This window comes from Pteropus vampyrus, unplaced genomic scaffold (assembly GCF_000151845.1).
Source record: "Pteropus vampyrus isolate Shadow unplaced genomic scaffold, Pvam_2.0 Scaffold238, whole genome shotgun sequence".
NCBI classification, from domain to species: Eukaryota; Metazoa; Chordata; class Mammalia; order Chiroptera; family Pteropodidae; genus Pteropus; species Pteropus vampyrus.
Window position 1 is genome coordinate 2,134,791 of NW_011889019.1, and position 22,722 is coordinate 2,157,512.

The window sequence follows — 22,722 nt, forward strand, 5'->3', positions numbered from 1 at the left end:
GCTGCCAGGAAATGGGGCCACCCTAGAGGCCTCTGCTCAGGGTTTTCCTAGGATTCCCCACCTCTCGGGTCACTGAACCCCCCTTCCCTACCATAAGCAATTGGTGCTGTTTGTGAATTTCAGAGTTTGCTTTTATTTATCAAGCTGCATTTAATCGGTGCTTAATAATGCCAGATATATTAAGTGCTTTGAAACAATGGATTCATGTAATTCTCACAACACTCCTATAAGGTAGGTAACTGTTATTATTCCCCTTTATGATGAGCACATGGTACTTAAATCAGTGGCTCAGGGTCACCCAGCTGGTGAATGTCAGAGCCAGGATTGAGCCCAGGCCCACTCTGAACTATGAGGCTATAATGCCCCTCAAGGAATATGCAAATCTCCACCTACATTTACATGTCCATGATCTCAAGCAATCCTCATTTAATCCCTTGTGGTAAGTCCGGTGGTCCCCCTTTCACAGATGAAAAAAACGAGGTCTTGGTGGGAGGCTGGCTGGGGTAATAGGCCTGCTCACTCCGCCTGGTCAAGGTGTGCATGCTCTCCTCCCCTAGTCAGCAGCAGCAAGAGGAGAATGATTAAAAAGTAAACGTTACTGGAAAATTAAGAGGAAAGAGTAAGGAAAACACAAATGCCAGACTCAGTTTACAATGTCCAGCGAGAGGTGCTTCTTGTTATCGAGCCCGTACTGTGTGCCAGGCGCCGGCATGTGTCGCTTCATTTAAGCCTCGCAACGACTCCAAGATTTTATTATTATCTCCATTTTACAGATGTGATAACTGTGGGGTAATAAGGGAAGTGACTGGTCTAAAGTCACATAGCTTGAGGGTGGGCGAGTTGGAATTTGAACTCAGAACCCCAAAGTCTTCGCATGTCCCATACAGTAACACCACCTCCTGAACATCTTGTGTCCTGGGATTCGGTAATTAGGCCCTCTAGAATGTGCGCTTCTGACCCTGGCTGTGTGTCCTCCCCACGCCCAGCCCTGCAAGTCCCCATGCCTGAGCCGAGTGTGTGCACGGGGGGTGGGGCTCGGGGTCTCCAGGCCTCCAAGTCCTTACTGTCCATGAAGCAGGACCAGCTCTGCCTCCTGCTCCCCTGCTTGCCTCCACCAGCCGGTTCCTGTCCACCCCTGCTGGCAGCTGGCAGCCCTCCTTAACACTGCCCCAGATCGAGATCTCCATCTACGAGGATCGGTGCAGCAGTGGCAGCTCCAGTAGCGGCAGCAGCAGCGGCAGTGGCAGCAGCGGTGGTGGGGGTGTTGGGGCGGGAGCCCGGTGACTGGCCGAGAGTCCCTGCAGGGAGGTGTATGGCCGGGCAGATGGCCTTGCAGACCTGAGAAGGCTGCGATACCAGAGTACTCGCTTCTGAGTTATTCTCTGGGCTCACCTGCTGCCTGGGGTGGGAGGGAGGGCGGCTGGCCTAATTTACTGCAGGCCATCAACCTGTGACCCTTACCCCTCCCTCCCTGGCAGGATGGTCCACTTCCTGACCTGGCTCTTCTCCATGGGGCTGGACTAGGTCACAGGGAGGCTGGGGTGGGGACGACACAATCTGGACAGCTTCTTTCTTCTGCAACTCCTCTCCCCATACTTTGCAGGGGGCCAAGGTCTGTCACACAGAGAATTCCCATCCTGCATGATTTCTCATCCCAAATCCCAGGTCCACCAGGACTCTCTCCTTTCGGGGTCCTGCTCCCCATTGCTGTCTTCCAGTGTCTGTGCTTCCTGATGCTCCCACGGGGCATCTGCTTGTCTATGATCCTGCATCCACATAATCTGAGGTCTGGGGAGACGAGAGTGGTCCAACTATGGGCACCATGGTGGAGAGCTGTTCAGCCCCCTCCTAAACTCTTCCAGACTGGTGGCTTCCCTGCCCTCCACCCAAAGCCTGAAGCCATCTTGGCCTTGTCAAGAAGCATCCAACTCCTGAGACTTTGCAGGCCACCAGGCGCTGGTCATGGGATATGCAGCCTGGGGCTCCGGGAGGTTATGTGAGGGTCTGGAGAAATGCTTAATGGAGAGATATAGCCTTGGGGGACTTGGACCTCGAGAAAAGGAACCAACTTCCTGATGTTAGAACCTGCATGTATGTGAGAATGAGTGTGTGTGTGCATGTCGGCGTATGTGTGAGTGCACCATGCGAATAAATGCACATATGTGTAGGTACGTGTGAGTACACGTGCGAGTGCACCCGTATGGGCATATGCGTACACACGTGTGAGTGCACCTGTGTGTGAGCGCACTTGTATGTTCCCCTCAGCTGCTAGGCCAATCACTGCCCCTCTCTGCATTCTGTTTTATCTTCATGTGCGATGGTCCGCGGCTGCTTCCTTGTGTGGGTCCAGCCTGTCTCCCTGTAAATAAATGTCCTAACGCCCCTCGCTCCTTGTCTGGGGCTGCCAGCTTGGCTCGTCTTCCTGTCCTCTCCTCCTGCCCTAGAAGGTTCTCCTCACCTTCTGACTATTGTGTACATTCTAGCAGAAGAGAAGTTGGGGTTCTAGGAGAGCAGAGCCAACCTTCCAGGGCCTTCCATGCCCCTCTCTCAGCCCCCCATGACGAGGCAACAGGGCCACAGACACTGCATATTAAGCCTGCTCAGGCTCCGAGGCTCTCGAAGGCTGTGAAAGCCAGGCTTCCTTGAATGTTCAAAAGAGCAGACAACCTGCAGGGGAAAAGGCAAACTCCTTTCTTGAAAGGAAAGAGGGGCATCCAGCCAGTGAGTCCCCGGATGCTGAGGCCTGGTAGGCCAGTGGAAAGGAAGCCGCCCCATCCTGGTGTCCTGAGGATGGACAGGAGGAGGTTGCCTGCCTCAGCTGGCAGGAGGTGCTAAAAGTGGGTGTGAAAGACCAGCTGTTGCAGGTAGCTTTCTGGAACCAAAGAGGGGCCAGATTTTCTTTTGCACACAGGAGCAATGTGTGGAAAGGAGGTGCTTACCCAGAGTGCTGGAGAGGGCGGCCCAGCCCCTGAGCCTAAGTGGGTCCTGGTCCAAGAATCGCCCCAGAGAGCTGCAGCCCAGTGGGCTCTGCCACGGCCCCCTAAACCCCTGGACCCAGCCTGTGCCCACCCTGGCCCATTCGGTGGCTGGGCCTTATGTCTGACCTGTGTCTCTCCCATGGGGTGGCTGGGCACAGGTGATGCAGTGGCCTTTTATTTTATTATTTCTTTTTCCAATAAAAGGACTTGTCTAGCTCAAGGCTCTGTGCTTCTTCTCTCCGCATGGTGATGGGGGTCAGTTCCATGCCCCAGGACCACCGGGAGGGATGCTCGGCTGCCCACCTACTTCACATTGAGGAGGCGGGGCTGAGTGTGTTCCTGAAGAGGCAGCAGGCCTGACACCACGGGACGGACCCTGTCTTCTTGGAGCTTGTGGTCTAGTGGGGAGGCAGACATTCCAGATCATCTGTAGCTTATATGGAGCACTTACGGCCTTGGATGTGGAGAACAGGTTGGATTGAAAGCCAGGTTGAAAGTAATACATTAATTCAATAAATACCCATTTCTTGACCTCTTACCATGGGTTGGGCCCTGTTAACTGTTGGATCACAGTTCACTCAGTTCTAAACACTCAGTTCTAAAGACTAAAAACATATGTGCGTGTTGGAACCTAGCAGAGTTGTGCCTTGGATTTTATAAAACTAAACACTTTTATAAAACAAAATAATACCTACTGTGTGCCATACTTTGTCTTGGATTTTATAAAACTAACATTTTTATGAAATTAAATAATACCTACTATGTGCCATGTACTTTGCTAAAACCATATGCTAAAGCTCGGACGGGATTTCAAGATCATCCAAATGAGGCAGATTGGAGGCCCAGAGAGGGTGAGTGACTGGTCCCTGGTCACACAGACGACTGATGATAGTGCCAAGTTTAGAACCAAGGTCTGACCCAGTGGTCACTCTGACACCAAAGGGATGGCACGAAGATGGAAGTTGCTTGAGGCTGCAGGGAGGCTGGGGTCACACACTCAGTTCTTTGAGCCAAGAGACGATCTCCCCAGACTCTGGGACAACAGCTACGGTCTCTGAGTAGAGATTTAGGGAGGGGGTTCCTTCTAGGTGGTGCTGAATGAGGCTCTGGGTAGCTTTCATGCTTATACTGACTGCTCCTAAGAGGCAGCTGAGTCTTTGCCTGAGCCATGGGGCAGGCTGGACTTGCTGTCTCTGCTAAAACCAGGGGTATGTGGAGATTGTCACAACTGAAGCTGTTTCAGTAGGTTCATTCTGTCTGTCCTGTTTGCAACTACATTACGTTACATTAATAATAATAAAATGACAGGAGCTAACATTTACTTAGCACTTACTCTGTGCCATGCACTAGGCGAAGACTCTCCATAGTTTATCATTCAATCCTCACAGCAAGCCGCTACCTTGGGGACTATTATTCCCATTTTACAGATGGGGAGACTGAGGCTCACGGAAGCTAAGTAACTTGCCCAAAGTTATACAACTGGGAAGTGGAAGAGCTTGGCTTTGAATCTAGACAGTTAGACTCCGGACTCTGGGGAAGATGATAGATCCAGCTTCAGTGATCCCTCCAGAAGCTTAAAGTCCTCAGTTATCCTAGGGTTAGGAGTTGGCAGGTTCCCAGGAAAGGACTTAGTGCTGTTCCTGGCCTCCAAGGCAGGGCTGGTACTGCCAAGCCCAGGGCATCATGGGAATGTGTCTGGGCTGTGCTCCTCATGGTTGTGCAGGGCCCATAGGGGCAGTCTTGTGAGGGCTTCTCTGCTTGGCTTTCCTCTGTTGGCTCAGTTATGGGGAAAGTGGCCTCTCTTCTGGGTCTGGTTGCAGCCATGTGCCTGCATCCCCCTTGTCAGTCAGAGACAGGCTTTATCAGGCACCGGGAGCACAGAAAACCCCAGGCAGCTCAAGGCTGCTGCTTCCAGCTCATTGCCTCTGGGACTCCACTTTCTGGCTTCCTTTTGGTCAAAGGCAGGGTAAACTGTGTGAAAATCAGTTTACAGGAGCTTGTGGTGCCCCCGAGCGGCGGAATTGTAAATTGCACCCAGGAATCAGAGCTATTCAGCTGTGAGAAACTTCCCCTTGACTCCCAAACCAGCAGCCGTTCCCACCTGCAAGGACTTTACTGTGGCTTCAAGAGGCGCGGGGTAAAGGTGGAGTCCACTTGGTGGTGACTCTTTATCTCTATAGCCATCTTCTGGGGTGCTGCCTTCCTCCTGGAGGTGTATGTGTGTTGTGGGGTGATCTTGGCAGCCTGGGACACCCCACCTCCCTTCTCCAGAGCTCCGGAAGGACTTACAGTGAGGAGGGTCTCAGCAGGAGGCACCTCCACCTGGTTTTGGCTTTACTGTTCACCAAGGATGAAGGCAGTGCAAATGCCACTCCAAGTCAGACCCGAACTGGAGCTCCAGCTTCACGACAGTAGCACGTGGCGAAGCCTCAGTTTCCCCAGTTGCAAAATAGGGATACTAATGCTTTATAGAATTGCTTAGGACAGTACTTCTCATGCTTGGCTGCAATCGATGTCACCTGGAGAGCAAGAACAACTGCCGATGCCTGGTCCTATCCCCAGATTTCATTGTTCTGGGGTGCGGCCTGGGCATCAGTTTTTCAGGGTTCCCCTGGAGGTTCTAGTGTAAAAGGTGAGGTTGAGAGCCCTGGTTTGGGCGGTACCTAGAGCTGGTGAGTTTTTCATAAGCCTCTGAACATGTGTGACACATGAATAAAAAGTTTATGGGTTCCATGGAAGCAGCCAGACACAAAATGAATATGAACGCTAAGATTCCACTTCTAAAAAATTCTAATACAGGCAAAACTAATCTGTGGCACTAGAAGTCAGGATAGCAGCTGCCCTGAGGTGGGGTGTAGTGAATGCAAAGGGGCCTGGGTGCTTATGATATTCTGTTTTTCGAGCACAGTGCCAGTTGTACAGGTGGGCTTGCTTCAGAATTCGTTGAGCTGTACACTTAAGATTTGTGTATTTTTCTGTATGTATGATACGTTTCAATAAAGTTTACCAAAAAAAGTTTATTGGCTCCAAAATAGAAAAAGCAAGCACAAAATCAAAATTACTGATTTATTACATAGCTACACAATATAACATCGTGTCAAACAGTCAACTGCAATTCAACTCAGCCAGTGTGTATGTATTTATAATTTAATATGGGTTGGGATGTATATGAAAATATTTGATCCGATGAGGGGTGGGACATTCAAAAGTGAAGGTCCTTAGTGCTTAAGAAAATCTTAAAACAGTCCAGGTTTATACCAGGAGTTCTTATCACCTTGACTCTCTTGTACTTGTATGCAAAATGATGTAACGTTGCCTGGGGAAGAGAATCCATAGCTTTCGGGAGATTCTCAGAGGGGTATGTGACCCCCCCACATCCAAAAGGTTGAGAACTGGTTTTAAGGAGGCGGTGAGAGACTGGCCGTGAACGTGCCTGGCATGAAATAGGTGTTCAGTCATGTCAGTTCCTTCCTTCCTTTCAGAGTCCCGCCTTCTCAGGTTCCCTCCTGACCCTTCTCAGATGACTGTGGGAAGATTTATTCTCTTAGCAGCGCCCAGGGAAGATTGTGCCGAGCTCACAGCTCTTCCTCTAAGAGGCCGTTTTAAAGGCCCATCTTTTCAGCATCTGCTGGATGGCCGAACTTGGCGTGCAGCATCCTGGAGCTGCACTGGGACTTGTGGTTTCAAATCAGCGATGATGGAGGAGGTGGAAGAGTATGAAGGCAATCAGAGGGCTGCACCAGTCTGTGGACCCTCAGGAATTCACTTAACTGTCCTGAGTCTCAGTACTGTCATTTGTGAAATGAGAGCATTATGAGAATGCATCTTTGTAAATGATAGTCTGTTTCTCCAATGTAAGATATTATTGTTATTGCTGAAGTTACACTTACACCTCATTATATGATGTCCTCACGACATAGATTTATAGCAAGGTTTCAGATTCTTGCATAGAGTAAACAGACATTTATCCAAGGGTTCACTGATTCCCTAATATATGCCGGGAATATTCGTGTACATTAGTATTCCATTTAGTTCTCTAACACTCTGGTGGGTGGTTATATCTGAATCCTTATTTTATAGATGAGGAAACTGATGTCCCAGGTGGTTAGGTAGCTTGACAAACACCCACGGCTAGTAAGTGTCAGAACAAAGACTTAGACCTAAGTGTCCAACTCAAATCCCAGTCTCATTCTGCCAGTGTGTCACAATCAGATGAAAGAATCGTTCTACCTGGATTGAGTCATAAAGACAGATTTCAGACCCAGAGACAAGCACGTGAGCAAATACAGACACAGACAAATTAGCTTTGTAGGAGCATGAAGGAACTAGTTATTTTGGAGTAATTCAGGTTATTGATTTCCAGGATGGAAAAGTGATTGGGGACCAGCTACCACCCGAGAGCAGTGCTGAGTAAGACCCCGGAATGGGGAAATGTCATACACAGCTTACAAGATGTCGTGTATAGTGATGGCCTTCTCCCTCTGCCCACACCCAGTTCCTTGGTAAACGCAGATGGTGGGGATCTTATCTTACTCATTTCCACCACTGCCCTCCCCTTGCCCCAAGTGCTTGTCACAGTGCCTTGCCCTTGGCAGGTGAATGGGAAGTGTAGCCCATTACAGGCTGGCAGGAAGAGATAAGAATGTACAGATGTGAAATCATCAGGATGCTGGGGCAACATGCCACTGAGAAGTAACTTAGGCAGAGGCAGACAGGTGAGTAGTCACTGAATGATATAATACAATGGCAAATGGTCACCGAATAACTCAATTAAAGAGTAGCAGCAGTGAACCCAAGCCATCCCCTGCACTGGGCAGCTGCTTTTTAGTAATGTTGTCCTGGCTGTGGTCTTGTGGCTGAGCTTATTATCTCCACCTGTCCTGGGAGGGGAGGGAAGGAAACGTGCATCCCACTCCACTCAGCCCCTGCCTGGTGTTCCCTAAATGCCATTATTTTGAGGTGGCTGAGTGCTTTGACTGGAAAGTCTGGACCTGTAGCCCCAGAGACTGAAGTACCATGGGCAGATGTATGTACGTACGTATGTACGGATGAATGGATGGGTAAGTGGATGAATACAGAGAAGATGGGTACAAGGAGATGGATCAGAGATGAGCGAGAGGGCTGCCTGGCTTGAGATGGATGCTCGCAACCCTCGAGAGGCAGGTGAATGGATGGGTACCAACTGGCCCTGTGCTCCCCAGTGCAGATCTAAGTACAGCACCAGAGCTCACCACAGCGAAGATACTCTGTAACCAAGTCCCTAAATGAACAATTTACAAATACAAATATTTGTATTTGTAACTCTAAGTGATGGATGTGTCTTCTTGGGAAGGATTCTTATAGGTCTAACGTCACCCCGGTTAATGATTTATGGATATTTGTGAAATCGGGCATCACTAGAAGTGAAACCAAGAAGTGAAAGGACCTGGAACAGATTTTATAATAATATCTGCATTTTATCAATCCAAGGACTGCACCGAGCACTGAGCACCTGACATGCCTTGTCTCCATGAAGCCTCACAATAGCTCAATGAGGTTGTTATGTCTCCTTTATCCATTGTGTTATGTGTTACTTTTCTTTATCCATTTTGTGGATAAAGAAACTAAGGCCCAGAGAGGAGAAACAGCTCATTGAAGGTCACTTACAGCGTGTTTAGGTGGTGTCTGGGATTCAAGCCTTAGTCCATCTGATTCCAGAGTCTCAAGAGCGAAGAGAAAAATTTTAAGGATAGATGGAAGGAGGGAGACAGAGAGGGACGGAGGGCTGTAACTATTTTCGGGACAGCTCTCTAAGAATGTGGCATTTTGGCACATGAGACACCTTCTGCATTGGGGTGAGGCTTTGAGATCTCCCAGTTTCCTTCCCTTTCTTTCTTTTCTGCTTCTGCCTTCAAGGCCTGTAATCTTGAGCCCAGGAACTGAAAGTGCAGAGAAGGTGTACACGGGGTTTACCTTTCTCCCTTCAGCCTAAGCTTGTCCCTTTGCCACTGTCCCCACGAGCAGTTGGGGGTACTCAACTGTGCTTTTCTCCTTCCCCAGGAGCTCAGCACCCAGGTCTGGGTGGGTGTGGGGAGAGTTAGCCCTTAGATCGTGTGTGTGTGTGTGTGTGTGTGTGTGTGTGTGTGTGTGTGTGTGTGAGAAATGATTCTGGGGGACAAATCCTTAGCTGTAAGAGGAGAATGAGCCACCTTTACAGGTATTATCTGGGCCCCAGACTTTGCTTCTTGCAAGCAGGCAGGAAATCAGATCATGAAGTGCTGGGCAGGAACTTTCGGGGAAGGAAGGACAAGATGCACCTTCTGTCCCCACCCTTATCCCCTATGCTCCTGACCCTGCCCGCAGCCTCCCTTCATCCAGCTGAGAAGGACCCTCTCTGAACCTGGCACCTTCACTCAGGTCTTTCATCCTGGCCGTGCTCCATGGTCCAGGTGTGGTTCCTCTGTTCACTTGGTGGGTGCTTACCCTGACTCTGATTCTGTGTCAGCACAATGGAAAGAACAGTGCTGTCCCCCGATATTTCTGAAGTTGTTGATACAATTGTGCTTCTGAAATACTTGAGCGTTCTGGAGAGAGGGCAGAGTGAGCAAGAAGGCACCAGGCAGGAGTCAGATTCCTGGCTAGGCTGTGGTCCTCAGAAAGCCACTGCTCTTTTCTGGGCCTCAGTTTCCCCATTTGAAAAGGATGGGGCATGACTAGATGACTTCTCAGGTGCCTCTGGATTTAGTGACCTTGGATTCTGTGATGGCCAAGGGCCCAATTCCCAGACGAGTTTACTAGCTCCCGGTGACCCCTGCTCCATCCAGTCCAGTCGATGCCAAGTCCTCCCTGGTTGGTTTGCCTTTTTTTTATGATTATCCTTTTTGAGAGTGGAACCACATGAGAACTAAGCTGAGCACATCAGCATAGGCCCCAGGAGGGTTTGCTCTGCTCCGTTATGGGCATTTTTGGTCTCGAGGTCCCTTCCCTGTGAAGCTGTCAGCTCCCTGTGGGCAGCCAGTGGCCTCCATATCTCTCTCACTGCAGACTGCCAAGTGACCTGGGCTGCAGCGGCTATGGCACATGAGCTATGGCACTGAACAGACCCAGCTGCAACCTGAACTTTGCTACTTAATAATATATTGATAACATTTCTAATTTATTGGGGGATTACATGGGCTAGTTAAGTGTTTTATACCATCTTGTTTCACATAATAACTGAAAGGTGGGTATCATCCCCATTTTACAGATGAGAAAACTGAGGTTGAAGGACAGGTCACCTTTTTAAGTCTTTGCTCAAATGCCTCTTTTTCAGCGAGGCCCGTCCTGAACAACCCCATTTAAAATGGCATTCAGCCTCTATCCCAGCATCCCAATTTGCCTTCATGCTGCTTTTCTACACTCTCCCCTGTAAATAGCACTTATCGCCTCCTAAGGCTCTCTATATTTTACTTATTATGTTGTGTAGTGTCTGCCATACGTCACCAGGGCATTCAGGAATCTTTGCCAGTATTGTTCACAGATGTATATCCCGAGCCACTAGAACAATGCCTAGCTCTTAGTAGGTGTCCAGTCAGTGTACACCGAGTGACATCTGGTTAAATAATTTGCCCAGATATCAGTTACCTGAAGATTGCACCCCATAAGGTTTAAGAACATGGGCTTTAAAGCCAGATAGTTGCCAGCTTGAATCACAGTTTTTTACACTTAACTAGCTGTGTGACCTTGAGTAACTAATTCTTTCTGAGCCTCAGTTTCTTTGGTAATAAAATAGACTAATAACATTTTTTTTTTTTCTCCTGGGGTGGGTGTGGGGATTAATGGAGACACGTATGTAAAGTTCTCGGCATATGGCAGGCGTTCTGTAAATGTTAGCTCCTGTCCCCAGGAGGTTTTTTTTTCCTCTTCTTGCTTCTCATTCTTCTCTGATGGCCTACCCTTTGACCACTTTGCTGTTCAACAGCAGTTCTTCAAGAGGACAAGCCGATGAAGGAGGGGCCGGCATTATCTGTGGAGTTAACCAGCCCGTGCTCTCTTGCCTTCCCTCTTCCTCCTTCTAGAATGTGTCTGTTGCTAAGGAGACACAACATCAGCCCCTGACAGGATGTGGCTGGGGTCTGGCCCACACTGAAGGAGAGAGATGATGGCTGATCTTGGGGAAGGAGACATGGGAAGGACTTGGCTTGCCTCTTGGGTTGAGACTCTGAGTAGGAGTATCATTCTGGAATCTGCCAGAAAACCCCAGCTAGCTCCCTGAGAAAATAAAGTGTTCGTCCTCCTGTCTCCATGTGGCTCTGGAGAGAGATGACCGATAGCCCCTTTCAGAGGCTGGAGTGAGGTTCCTGCTTGGGCCGCAGTCCAGTGGCGCTGGTAGGGTGTGATGCCCAGACCCTGGGAGGGGGCCATAGCAGCCAGAGTGATACATAATCAAACTCCTGGCCCTCAGAATGGCACCTCCCCAGAACAGGGCTGGCAACTGGGTAGATGCTCGAAGAGGCCCTGTGGGTGATTCACACTTCTGTGTCTGTGAAGGCTGGCCAAGCTGACCCCGTGAGGAAACAACACAGGCACTGCCATCTCTTCTTGCAGCTTGAATACGACTGTGGCGAGACTGTCTCAGATCCTGGGTCCTTTGGGGCCTCTGTTTCTTCTTTCCCCACCCATCCCTTCACCCTGGGCAGTATGAGAGATTGTAGCTTTTGTGTAACCAGTTAGCCACCCCGAATGAAGAAGGAAGACGCAGAGGTCAGAGCACAGGCTGGGGCTAGACTGCCCTGACCGAGTCCTCCCTCTGCCTGTCCCAGCCATGGGACTGAGGACAGAAGCCACTCAGCTTCTCTGTAAAACTGGGATAATTATAGCACTTGTCTTTTGGGATTGTTGTGAGGATTAAATGAGTTGATTCTTGTAAAGAGTTTAGATCCCACGCAGACACGCCGAGCTCACTAAGTAAGTATAAGCTGTTATTGTCATTTTAGGGGTACATTCCTGGGAAGAGGAGTATTCTTGGGCAGAATAAAAATGGTATTATTATTATCATTATTATTAGTCTTGAAAAAATGGGAAGCTCTGGTGATGCTGGCCCATCTGCCTGCTCTGCTAGAGTGAGCTGAGGCTGCCCCCTTTAGATGGGGCACAGCTTCTCCGTTTGCATAATCCCTTCCAGGCCCATCCCAATATTGGTCAGCCCCAAGAGCGTTTGCTATTTTCGTTACAAACTCAAGTCCAGCATAAGCTAATAAAGATGTCAGGAGCCCGAGTGGAGCTAGGGGACAAAGAATTGTCTGCCGAGAAGGAGAAGGCAAGGGTTGAGGCCCCATGGGTCTCAGAGGAAGGGGCATTAGAAGAAAGAGGCGGATAGGAATCCTGAACTTGGCTGGCTTGGGTACAGCTCTGCACCCACACATTTGTGGCTGGTTCAGCATAGGCCTGGACTCCTGGCCCCCTGGCAATGCCCCCTGTTATTTTGGGGCAGGTAATATTGATTTGATTCAGCCCTGCCTTCTCTCTGTATCTTTTAGCCTCATATTTCTTCCAATACAACCACATCTTGGGGGGCAGGGGACTTGTCTCCCTCATTGGAGGGACTTTGTTACATTCTTCATAAGAGGGACCCGGTGCTTGTCGTGCAGGAGTTTCTCAATGAATGCTTGTTGAATAAATATATGAATAAATGCAGAGACCTTGCTTGCTGGTATAGCAACCCCCAAATTTAGCTAGACCTTTTAGAAAGCCCTTGAGTCCCATTCCTATCCCTCCACCTGGCTGGAGGAAGGCAGAGTGGGGAGAGCAACCATTCCATTTTCACTTACTACCATATGCTCAGAGCCTAGCTCTCAGTACTTGGCACATGGTAGGTGCTCAACAAATATTTGTTGAATGAATGAATAAATAAATGTAATGGAAAGCCTTCTTACCCTGGAGTTGGGATATTGTAGTTGTGCTCTTAACAGCTGGAAGATTTTGAACTTCTCTTTGTAACTCATTTAGTCCCACACACCACATAGGATAAAATATCACAAATATGGCCTGTTATAAGAAACTCAATGTGCAAGGATTCATAGTTGTTTCGTATAAGCCACCCTATGAAGTTTGCTGTCACCCCGAATCTCCTGATGTCCTTGGCAGGATGTCTCACTATCTGTCCTGTCCTTTATTTCTCAGGCTGTGTGTGCAGCCAGTCAATGGACTCTGTTATCTTGTCATTTACCATTGCATTTGGAACCACACTGCCTCTGTGGGTTTTGGGTTTTACTTATCTTACTATCTTAGGCACACTTGTTCATTTCTTAAAAAGGCAGCATCTTTCGGAATGACTAGGGAATAGCCTGAACAGTGACAGCGCTGTCTGTTACTCTCCTGACAGGATGGTGTGGTGGGAGAGGGCTCTAGCCCAGGCTCGGGGACCAGCTGGCTTTGTGACCTTGGGCAGATCACTTTATCTCTCTGAGCCTCATTTCTGAGGCCCTTTCAATCTTTAATTCTGTATCAACACACAGGAGTGGGCTTCCCAGAAGTGGAGCGATTTTTAAGTTGCTGTATGCTTTTCTGTGAAATTGTAGCTGTTTTTATTTTAAAACTTTTCATTTAAGCTCCTATTCCAAGAGTAAAAATAGCACTAGCTATGAGGAATTCATATTTTGTGATTTATTGGGCGTATTATTATTATATCAGAAACTGGTAGTGTTTTTTTTTGTTGTTGTTGTTAACTATGTTTTAAAAAGGCTTGCTGCATTCTAAAGTGTGATTTTATTATATCTTGGGGTGACCTTTTCCCCCATGAAGAATAGATCTGTGATTTATAATGAACCTTCACTACCAAGGCTGGCTATGAAAGTATTCTACAGCGTTACATCATTCCCTAAGGGCATTCTGGTTACAGGCACTTCCAGTTTCCAAGCTTATCGCAGAGGAGAGCAGGTTGCAAGGTTCTTTTTAGAAATCAGGGTAACTTGAGACTAGCCATGCCTATGTCCAGCCACACACTGAGGTGTCTTACAAAGGAAAGGGCCTTTAGGGATACACCAGCCCAACTCTCTTATCATTTAGATTAGGGAAACTGAGGTCTCGAGTGGAGAAGTGACTTTCCCCATGCAAGAGGACTAGAGTACTGTCTCCACATCTGGACCTTGCTCATCCCATATCCCTCACCTGGCCCAAACCCCAGCCCCACAAACGTGGTCATTGGTACACACACCCAAACCATTGCTCATGATCTGGGTTAGACACTTTCTCTTCTCATGATTTGCTTCCCAAGTGCCACATGGTAGAAGGGCTGCTGCTAATTCAACATTCAAACCAGCATCTACTTTGCCCCAGACACATTTTTTTTTTCTTCCACCAGCTAGGCACTAATATCCAGCAGAGAGTTTATTGGCATAATTTCTCCAGAAAGAGGCTGGAAGACTTAGCAAGTTCAAGCTTTAACATTTGTATCAAGGGTTTCAAAGGGCCACCCTTTTTCTCTCCCATCATCACCACCAACCCCAATCAGGCTTTCTCTACCATAGGAAGTCAGGGCACACAGAGCAGAAACAGCACAGGCCAAACTGGTAGGCACATGATACATTATCGAATCAACTGAGCAAGCAACCATCTGGGAGCCATCTTTGTTAAGGGCAAAATAAGCCACACATGACACTGGAGGGTACAGAAAGAGGGGACTATCTTGATTCTTCTGAAGGAGGGAGGGAGGCTGGATGGGATAGAGGGGAGACTTTCTTTTTCTGTTTTCTCAGAAAACATGCAAAGAAAGGCTTCACAAACGACTAAGGTTACATAAACATCAGTATTTCTTAAATTTCCCTTTTTAAAGATGGCCACCGTTGCTGTCCATTTAGAAAGAGCACACAGTAGAATCTACTGGGCATGGAGAGAGAGAGAGACAGGCAGCGGGAGAGATTTAGTTTTCCACAAAGGTTATTAGTTTTTTTTCCTTTATTGACGGGATTTAAAATGCATATAACTGAAGGCAAAGTCCAAGGCCTAGAGAAAGATATGAGGCCCAAGAGAGAGGCTCAGAGATTCTAAAGGCGGCAGAAGGATACCCACCTAAAAAGGCCACTTGAGCTGCAAAAAGGATAGGGCAGAGAGATAGAAAATGGGAAAAAGAGAAAGGGGGTGGGGGTGGGTTTGGGTGGGGGGAAGTGTTTGGGAGGAAGAAGACAAATACCAGTTCAGAAATTCAGACAAAGATATGTAGTAGGAGTTAGTTTATATCCCAGGTAGGAAAAGATGGGCCGGCCCTAAGGTAGGAACATTTGTTTTAGGAAATTAGAAAAGGGAGAAATAAGAAGAGCAATGACCTCTGGCCAGGACACAACAACACCCCAGGGGCCCTTCAGATGGTGGCAGTAGTGGTGGGACTTCTTCAAACCTCTGTCATGGTCTTTTCTGGAGACCCAATGGGGGTCTAAGGAGAATCCATCCAGCCAGGAGAAGGCAGGGGCTGGGGACCTTGATCTGGGGCTTCTGCAGAGCTCTCTAGCGGTCTTGTCATAAACCGATGATTCCCTACTTACCTACACAGGCGGTGCCGTCCTCGTTGGGCTCGTAACCCCGACTGCACCTCTTGTTGGTCCGGCATCTGTAGCTTCCATATGTGTTGACACACACAGGCTTGTCTCGAGGGCACACAAATGGGAACTGGATGCATTCGTTGGTGTCTGAAAGGCGAGGGGAGCCACTCACCCAGGAGATGTGGAGCATAGGTCCTTACTCAGGCTCTGCTGCCCCACCTACTCTGTGACCTGGGGCATGTCCTTTCTTCTTTCTTGGCCTCAACTTTCTCACTTCAGTTCCCTTGGCTGGCTCCTACTGTACTTGACCTCTATGAGTTAGGGTTGGTCCCAGGTCTTGGTCCCAGGTCTTCTCTTATCTATGGCACTTTCTCTAGGTGGTCTTGTCATAAATAGATGATTCTAGGCTTCCTATCTCCAGCCACAACCTCTCCCCGGGACTCTAGACTGGTGAATCTGTCTAACATGCATCTCAAACTTAGCAGGTCTGAAATGGAACTCTAGATTCTCTCTGTCCTTAAACCATTTCTGTCCCATTTCCCATCTTCCCTAACTCAATCAATGCCACCATCATCCGCTCAGCTGTTCAAGCAGAAATCAGAGCGATTCCCAAGTCCTCTTTTTCCTTGCCTCTGTAGGCAATTTAACAACAGATCCCATCAGTTCGGCCTACGCAGTGCCCCTCTCATCTGTACACCTCCTTCTCACTCCTCTGCTACCAGCTTATTCCCAGCCAGCACCATCTCTTGCCTGATTTCTGCAGCTGCCTCCTGACAGGCCTCCTGGCTTACACTTCTCCCTCCAATCCATTCTGCAATCTGGTAGTCAGAGTGATCTTTCGAAAATGTGATCACATCATGTCACTCTCTGTTCAACTGCGCAGGGCCCTAAGCACAAAGTCCAGACATTTTACTGGGGCTTCAAGACTCTCCTGGACTCTGTGTCTGGCTCCTCCATCCTCTCGGTGTCTGGCTCCTGCAACCTCTCCATCCTTCTCCATCCTCTCCAGGCACGGCAGCCTCTTTCCTGTTCCTCTGACCCACCAAGCCTTTTCTTGCCTTCCTGTCTTTGCTCCCACTCTTCCCTCTGCCAACAAAGCTCTTCCCTCAGCTCTGTCTGTGGCCAGACCCTTCTCATCCTTCAGACCTTAGCTCAAAGTTCCCCTCCTTTGAGACCCTCCTTGACCACTCTGTCTAGAACAGTCTCCAGAAAGCATTTTGTTTAAAGGGTTCTTAACTCATCTAATCTAGCTGTTGGGTTACATGTTTGTGGTCTCTCTCCCCCACTAGAATGAATGTCTTCCAGAGAAGGTACCTGGCCTGCATCCTCAGCATCCTGCATGGGGCCTTGTCTGTGGGAGGCACATAAATGTCTGCCGGATGATGAAAAGGAAGAGGCAGCCACGCTGGTGATCTCACAGGGTCCTGACAGCGCACACAGAAGATGCTGAAATTTCTGTGTACGTTCACTGTCTGTTCGGAGTGGCCGGGGTAGGGACCTGGAGAGTGTAGGGAACTCATTTTCACGTACTGCTCCACTTTCTCACCTGCGGTCCTGTGTCCACGCAGTGCCCTCCACCGGAACACTCTCCTCTCTGCCTGGTGAACCCCTCATCAGCCCTCAGCTCTCAGCTTAGATCTTGCTTTCTCCGGAGAATCTTCTCGACCCCTCCCTACACTGGTTTAGGGTCCCACCTTTGTGCGCCCACCCCATCCCTGCTCACACTCAGTGGGCATCACTATTTATTCGTGTGTGTCTCACATTGGCACTCAGCCACATGAGGGCAAGGACTGTGTCTGCCTTATTTACTCTTGTACCCAAGTAGCAAACCCATTCACCTGGGGCTGATAAGCGCTTGCTGAGAAGAATGGTGCCCGAGGGTCGAAAGGCAGAAAGTGTCCTTGACCTTACCCCTCATTGCGGTCATTGGGATGGAAGACATTGGGTTGAGGGCTTTCTGAATGCTGAGCCTCTGGGCTGCCCCTCTCCTACTCCCAGCCTTTGGGAGACGTTCAGAAAGTCATTAGATCCTCCCAGAGCTGCAGTCCTGGCAGTGCTACAGCTACCTGCCCCTTGGGACTGCCCAAGGCTGCAATCTCTTTTCTGTACTGAGACCACATTCCATACCCTGGTTTGCTCCAATGCCCCTGACAATGCACATCCTTACCTGCCAGTCCCTTGCTTGCTGTTCCACCAGTTGGTGGCTCTCCATAAGAGATATGGACCCACCCCAGCCATCACGGCCCCCAGTAGCCAGGCCTCCCTGTGAGCACTGTACAGGCAGTTGTGTGTCTCGTGCCCACACTCATTCTCTCTGTATTCATGGCAGGGGAGCACTGCCAATTCCCAGAACTGTGGTTATTCAGCCTGCTGGTCACTAACATCACTCCCACCTTAGTGAGTCACACGGTGGTTATCTTGGCATCTGGAGGCCATAGGACAAACACACACTCCCTTCTCCACCCCTTCCTTGTCTGAAATCCGAGCTTCGCCAGGGCTCAGGCCAACACGCCCCAGGGAGATTCTGGCCTCTGCCCCATCCCCTGATGCCTGCAGGCAACTCACCCATGCAATGGCCATTTTCCTGCTGGGAGAATCCTTGGCCGCACTGCAAGGTGGGCAGAAGCAGAGACATTAATGAGTTGAGAAGATCCTATCTCAGGTCCTTTCCTAGACACAGGCCAGAGCAGCTGCTCCCAGACCCCAGAATGAGGGGTGCTCTTAGGTCTAGGCCTGAAGGATCCCCTCCCCGCCAGAACCCCTTCCTTTGCAGTGAGAATAGGAGACTGTGGGGAAGGCCAAGAACAGGTTCTGTTCTACCCACATAGGACCCATGTGCCTGAGCTGGGACAGCTAGTGGAAACTGGCCTTCCTGTGTCATTGCCCTCAGACCTAGGCTGGGTCTCAATTGAGACAAAGTGTAATGAGGGGGTGGAGAAGCTTTTTAAGGTGTCTCTGTTCATCCTCTTATCTGAGAACCTTTCCCATTCACAGGGGTGGGTGCCTGTGAACCAGGCTATTCTCCACCTTATTGGGCAGGGCCGACAGCATGAGCGGTGGATATCTCAGCAGGAGGAGTGAATCAAAGGCATGGTGGCTAGAATTGGAACTAACAGGCTGAGACAAATTTGGAAACCTGGTCACACCAGGCTATGTCTACATGAGGGTCTCAGGAATAGCAGCCTAGTGGCAGGGCAGGAAGACTAGAAACAAAACACTTCATAGAAGACAGAAAATGTCAACTTTCAGTACTGATGAATGAGGGGGGCTGGTGGGGATTATTGGGGAAGGGTAATGTCCTCCAAGCCATGACGAAGGCCCTTGAGCTCCTGGGGCTGAGGCCACCGAGCTGCCATGGTTCCTGCTCATGCAAGCCTTCCCTTGGATTCTGTAAACTCTCCTAGAAGCTTCTGTGTACGTCCCCTCTTCCATGTGAATTTAAATGGGTTCCCGTTATTTGCAACCAACTGATCCCCATCAGAGTTAGAATCTAGAATGCTTCTTCCAAGAGGCCCTGGACCACCCTCAGAAGCTAGAAGAGGCTTCGTCAGACTTGGAAAGAGCTGGGAGGGAAGCAGGAGACCTGAGGTCAATTCTTAACTCTGCTCACGACTGGCTGTGCAGCCTTGGTGAGTTCTTGCTCTTGGTCTTAATTTTCCTCCTTTGTAGAATGGGTGCAAAGACACTTGCCCTGCCAATACCTCTGGGTGTCCGTGAGGAGCAGAACAGATGTGGGCATGGTACCGTTGGCAGGATCATAATGAAATATGCCTTTTGCAAAGACTGCCATCATTCTAGAGGCGGAATCTGCAGATTCTTGGGGCTCCATCTTCAGCCCATAGGGTTGTGGGTGGGACCTCTTTCTGCTTCTGAGGCCCAGATGCCTTTCTCACCTCCAGTGGGGCTAGGTCCTGATGTCCATCCCCATCTTGGGGGTAGGGGATCTCCAGCACCGAGTTCATCTCCCCGCTGGCCACGCTGCGGCTCACCATCTTGCCGTCTGGCCACGTCACCTCCACGCTGCTGGCTTCATCCTTCCCTGTGGGATGGAAGGAGAAAGGGTCAGCGGCAGAGGAGCGTGGGGAGAGCGGTGCTCAGTATCACCATTCATTTATTCGTTCATTTAGTAAAAAACTTGAGAGCTGTTCTAAGTGCTTGGGAAATGGTGAACACGGCGGATGAGTTCCCGCTCCTTCAGAACAGCACGGTCCAATAGAACTTTGTGCAATGATGGCTGAGTTCTCCACCTGTGCCGTTGACGTGGTAGCCCCAAGCCACACGGGGCTGTCAAACACTCGAAGTGGGATGAGTGTAACAAGAAAATGAAGTTTACATTTTATTTAGTTTTAATTAAGTTACATTTAAATAGCCACACATGGCTAGCGGCGACCACATTGGACAGTGCAGCTCTAGAGCTTACATTCTAGTGGAGAGGCCAATCAGTGTGAGGCTGCTTTATGGGAGAGGGTAAAGCCTGGCAGCATGCAGGCTGAATTTGGAGTCCTGGGTTCAAACCCTAGCTGTACCACTTACCTGGTAGGTCAGAAAGAACATGGGGTGGGGGGTTGGGTGTTTGGGAGACCTGGGGACAAATCCCAGCCCTGCAGCTGATTGCTGTATAATCTCAAGCATGTCACTTTCATATTAATATTTATATTTATAACCTGCTAGGAGTCAGGCTCTCTTTTGTCACTGGAAACATCCTTGTTTTCAGGGAACTTCTACTCTGATAGATAGGCAAACAGATGACAAATAAATAATGTCAGATATTGACAAGCTCTATGAAGAAAACAAAAAATAGGAACTGGAGTAAAGAGAAACTGAGGGTTTCTAAAAAAAGGCTGGGGACCTTTTTTAGTCAGGGGCGGGCTCTTGGGGAGAAGGCATTTAAGATGAGCTCTAAATAAAAGCCGAGGTGATAAAGAACCGGAAGGTGGAGGGTACAGGAGAAAGACCACTCTATGAAGCCGAAGCTGAGATGTTTACAAAAGCTGACAGAGAAGCTCAGAGAATATTCCTGGTGAATCCATCTGCACACATCCATAGAGCAATACATTACATCATGGGCAGAAAACAAGTTGGAGAGATTTGTCAGGTGTTTAGGCATTGTCAAAGCTGGCCTGGCTCCCTGCTTAAGGCATCAGGTCCATCACTGTGGCAAGGTCAGGCTAATGGTGATGGATTGGCGTGGGGAGGAGGGGGCCCTGGGCCTCACCTGCCGAGAGAAGCTGTTCTCCTAAGTCAGCCACCTGGGGAAAAGGGCAATGCTCAGCAGGGTGGGAGAGAGGGTGCAGCCCCCTCCTTATCACCCACCGGTCTGATCAGGTGTGGGCCAGGTGTTCAGGGGTCCACACACAAACACTCTCCCAAACATCATTTGTGGGCTGAATAGATAATATGTCACCCACATGGATGTACTACTTTCCCCTTAATGCACATAGATACCATTAGAAAACAAGTGAAATCAAAAAATGCTGTTGAATTTTTAGTAGCTTTTGGTCATTCTTGTCTACCCATGGGTTTTACAGTGATGGATACTATGGCAGCAGAGGGTAGTTTGTGAAATATTTTCATGTATATAAAGGGTTTCCAGATATCAGAAGAGGTTGCCCTGGGGGTGGGGAGAGGACCCAGCTGAGTCCCAGCCTCTGGGGAACATTTTGGCCTTGCTGTTGCTGTGCTGACACTTAATGAGGGCAGGGACCAGCTGCCGCACTCTGGAGGTGTCAAAGGTGACTGGCCCCTCCTCGTGGGCAGGCGGGCAGCCGTCCTAGGGAGAAGCTCCTGGAGAAAACAGACACCGACCTTCTCTTCCCAGAGAGACTGCCCCCAGGCCCAGCCTTACGGTTCCAGGGTTTGCTTTACGCAGTCAGAAAACGTTTCTCATAAACTCCCATCCCCCACTCCTTCCTTCTACAATAATTATTTTGGGGGAAGGGGGTTAGAAATGGGATTAGGGTGTCAGCTACAGACTTTCTCCAGCCCCCCACCCCACATCATTTCGAAGTAGTTTCTGGAGGTTCAAGAGATTTAGCATTTTTAGGGTGTAAAGTGCCCACATTAAGCGGCATATGTAAAAAGTAAACATATTTTTTTTCCATTAAAAAAAGGAGACAAAGAGAAGCAACTGTTTCTCACCTAAGTCAACAGAACAGCTACATGAATACATTTTCCAGCCTGACTGAAATGCCACAAATAACTCAAAAGAGTCGCCGAATATTCATAGACAATCACAAATTTACATGCTGTATCTGTGGCTGTAGTTCTGAGTCCTGCCTCCTCCCTTCCTCCAGACCCAAGGCGGTGCTGGGCTACGAGATAAGTGAGCCCAGAAGAGCTCATCTCAGCAGGACTCCCTCCTCTACTGCTGATTATTTTGCTGACTTGGATATCCTCTTGGGGCCTCAGTTTCCTCATCTCCAAGATGGGGGTATGACCGAGAGCTGTGGCACTCCTGCGAAAGACAGTACTTCCCTGGAAAGCGAGCCTTGCCCTGGCTGACTGTCACCCCTCAGCATCCCCACCCCATCATCTCTTAGACATGGGGGCACCCTACAGTTCCCAAAGGGCTTCCATCTCTTGGCATTCATACCAGAGAATGGGCACCCCGATCTGTACCAGGTGACTCTCGGTGTTAGTGCACTAGATCCTTACAGCAGCTCCATGAGGAAGGTAGTTTTATAATTTCCATTTTAGAGCTGAAGGAGCTGAGACTTGGAGAGGTCAAGTGAATTGCCCACAGTTATCCAGCTAAGGAATGTTTGATCCCAAAGATAGTATCTGCTATACCCTGTTCTACTGGCCACCCCACCCCCACGCCCAGTCCACCACAGGCTGAGCATCATGCAGAGTCTGGGATTCAGCAGGAAAGAGATAGACCCAGGTCCCATCCTGGAGGAGCTGAGTCCAGTGGTTGGGGGTGGGTGGGTAGGTGGGGGACAATGATCATAGTGATTGTGTTGTAATAAGCAGGGAAGGTGCAGCCATAGCACTGGTACCATTTGGCAAGAGAGGCGGGTGTTAAGTGTCATTTCGTTTGGGTGTTGCAGGAGGAGGAAGAGCTTGTGAGGCAGAGAAGGGAAGGAAGGAACATACCAGGTGGAGGGGGCAGCATGGGCATCAAGATATGAAAGGGCCTGTGTGTTTGAAGGTCAGGGAGAAGTTCAAAGTGGGGGAAGCAGAGTGTGAGCATGTGCATTAGGCGGGGTGGGTAGGAGAGGAGACTGGGAGGGACTTGGCAGCCTTAGCAC

At 49.3% G+C, this 22,722-nt stretch overlaps 1 protein-coding gene across 1 annotated transcript in view; it reads right to left on the reverse strand.

Annotated features, from left to right (window-relative positions):
• Positions 1 to 7,077: 7,077 nt before the first annotated feature.
• The window catches only part of CRTAC1 (cartilage acidic protein 1), a 144,419-nt gene continuing 128,774 nt past the window's right edge, over positions 7,078 to 22,722 (reverse strand). Inside the window, exons 11-14 of the mRNA XM_023519843.1 lie at positions 19,366 to 19,511; positions 18,038 to 18,080; positions 15,476 to 15,619; positions 7,078 to 7,208 (exon numbers count right to left, since the gene is read on the reverse strand). Coding sequence (XP_023375611.1) covers positions 7,165 to 7,208; positions 15,476 to 15,619; positions 18,038 to 18,080; positions 19,366 to 19,511 — 377 coding nt within the window. The 3' untranslated portion in view covers positions 7,078 to 7,164. The remainder of the gene's footprint in view (positions 7,209 to 15,475; positions 15,620 to 18,037; positions 18,081 to 19,365; positions 19,512 to 22,722) is intronic.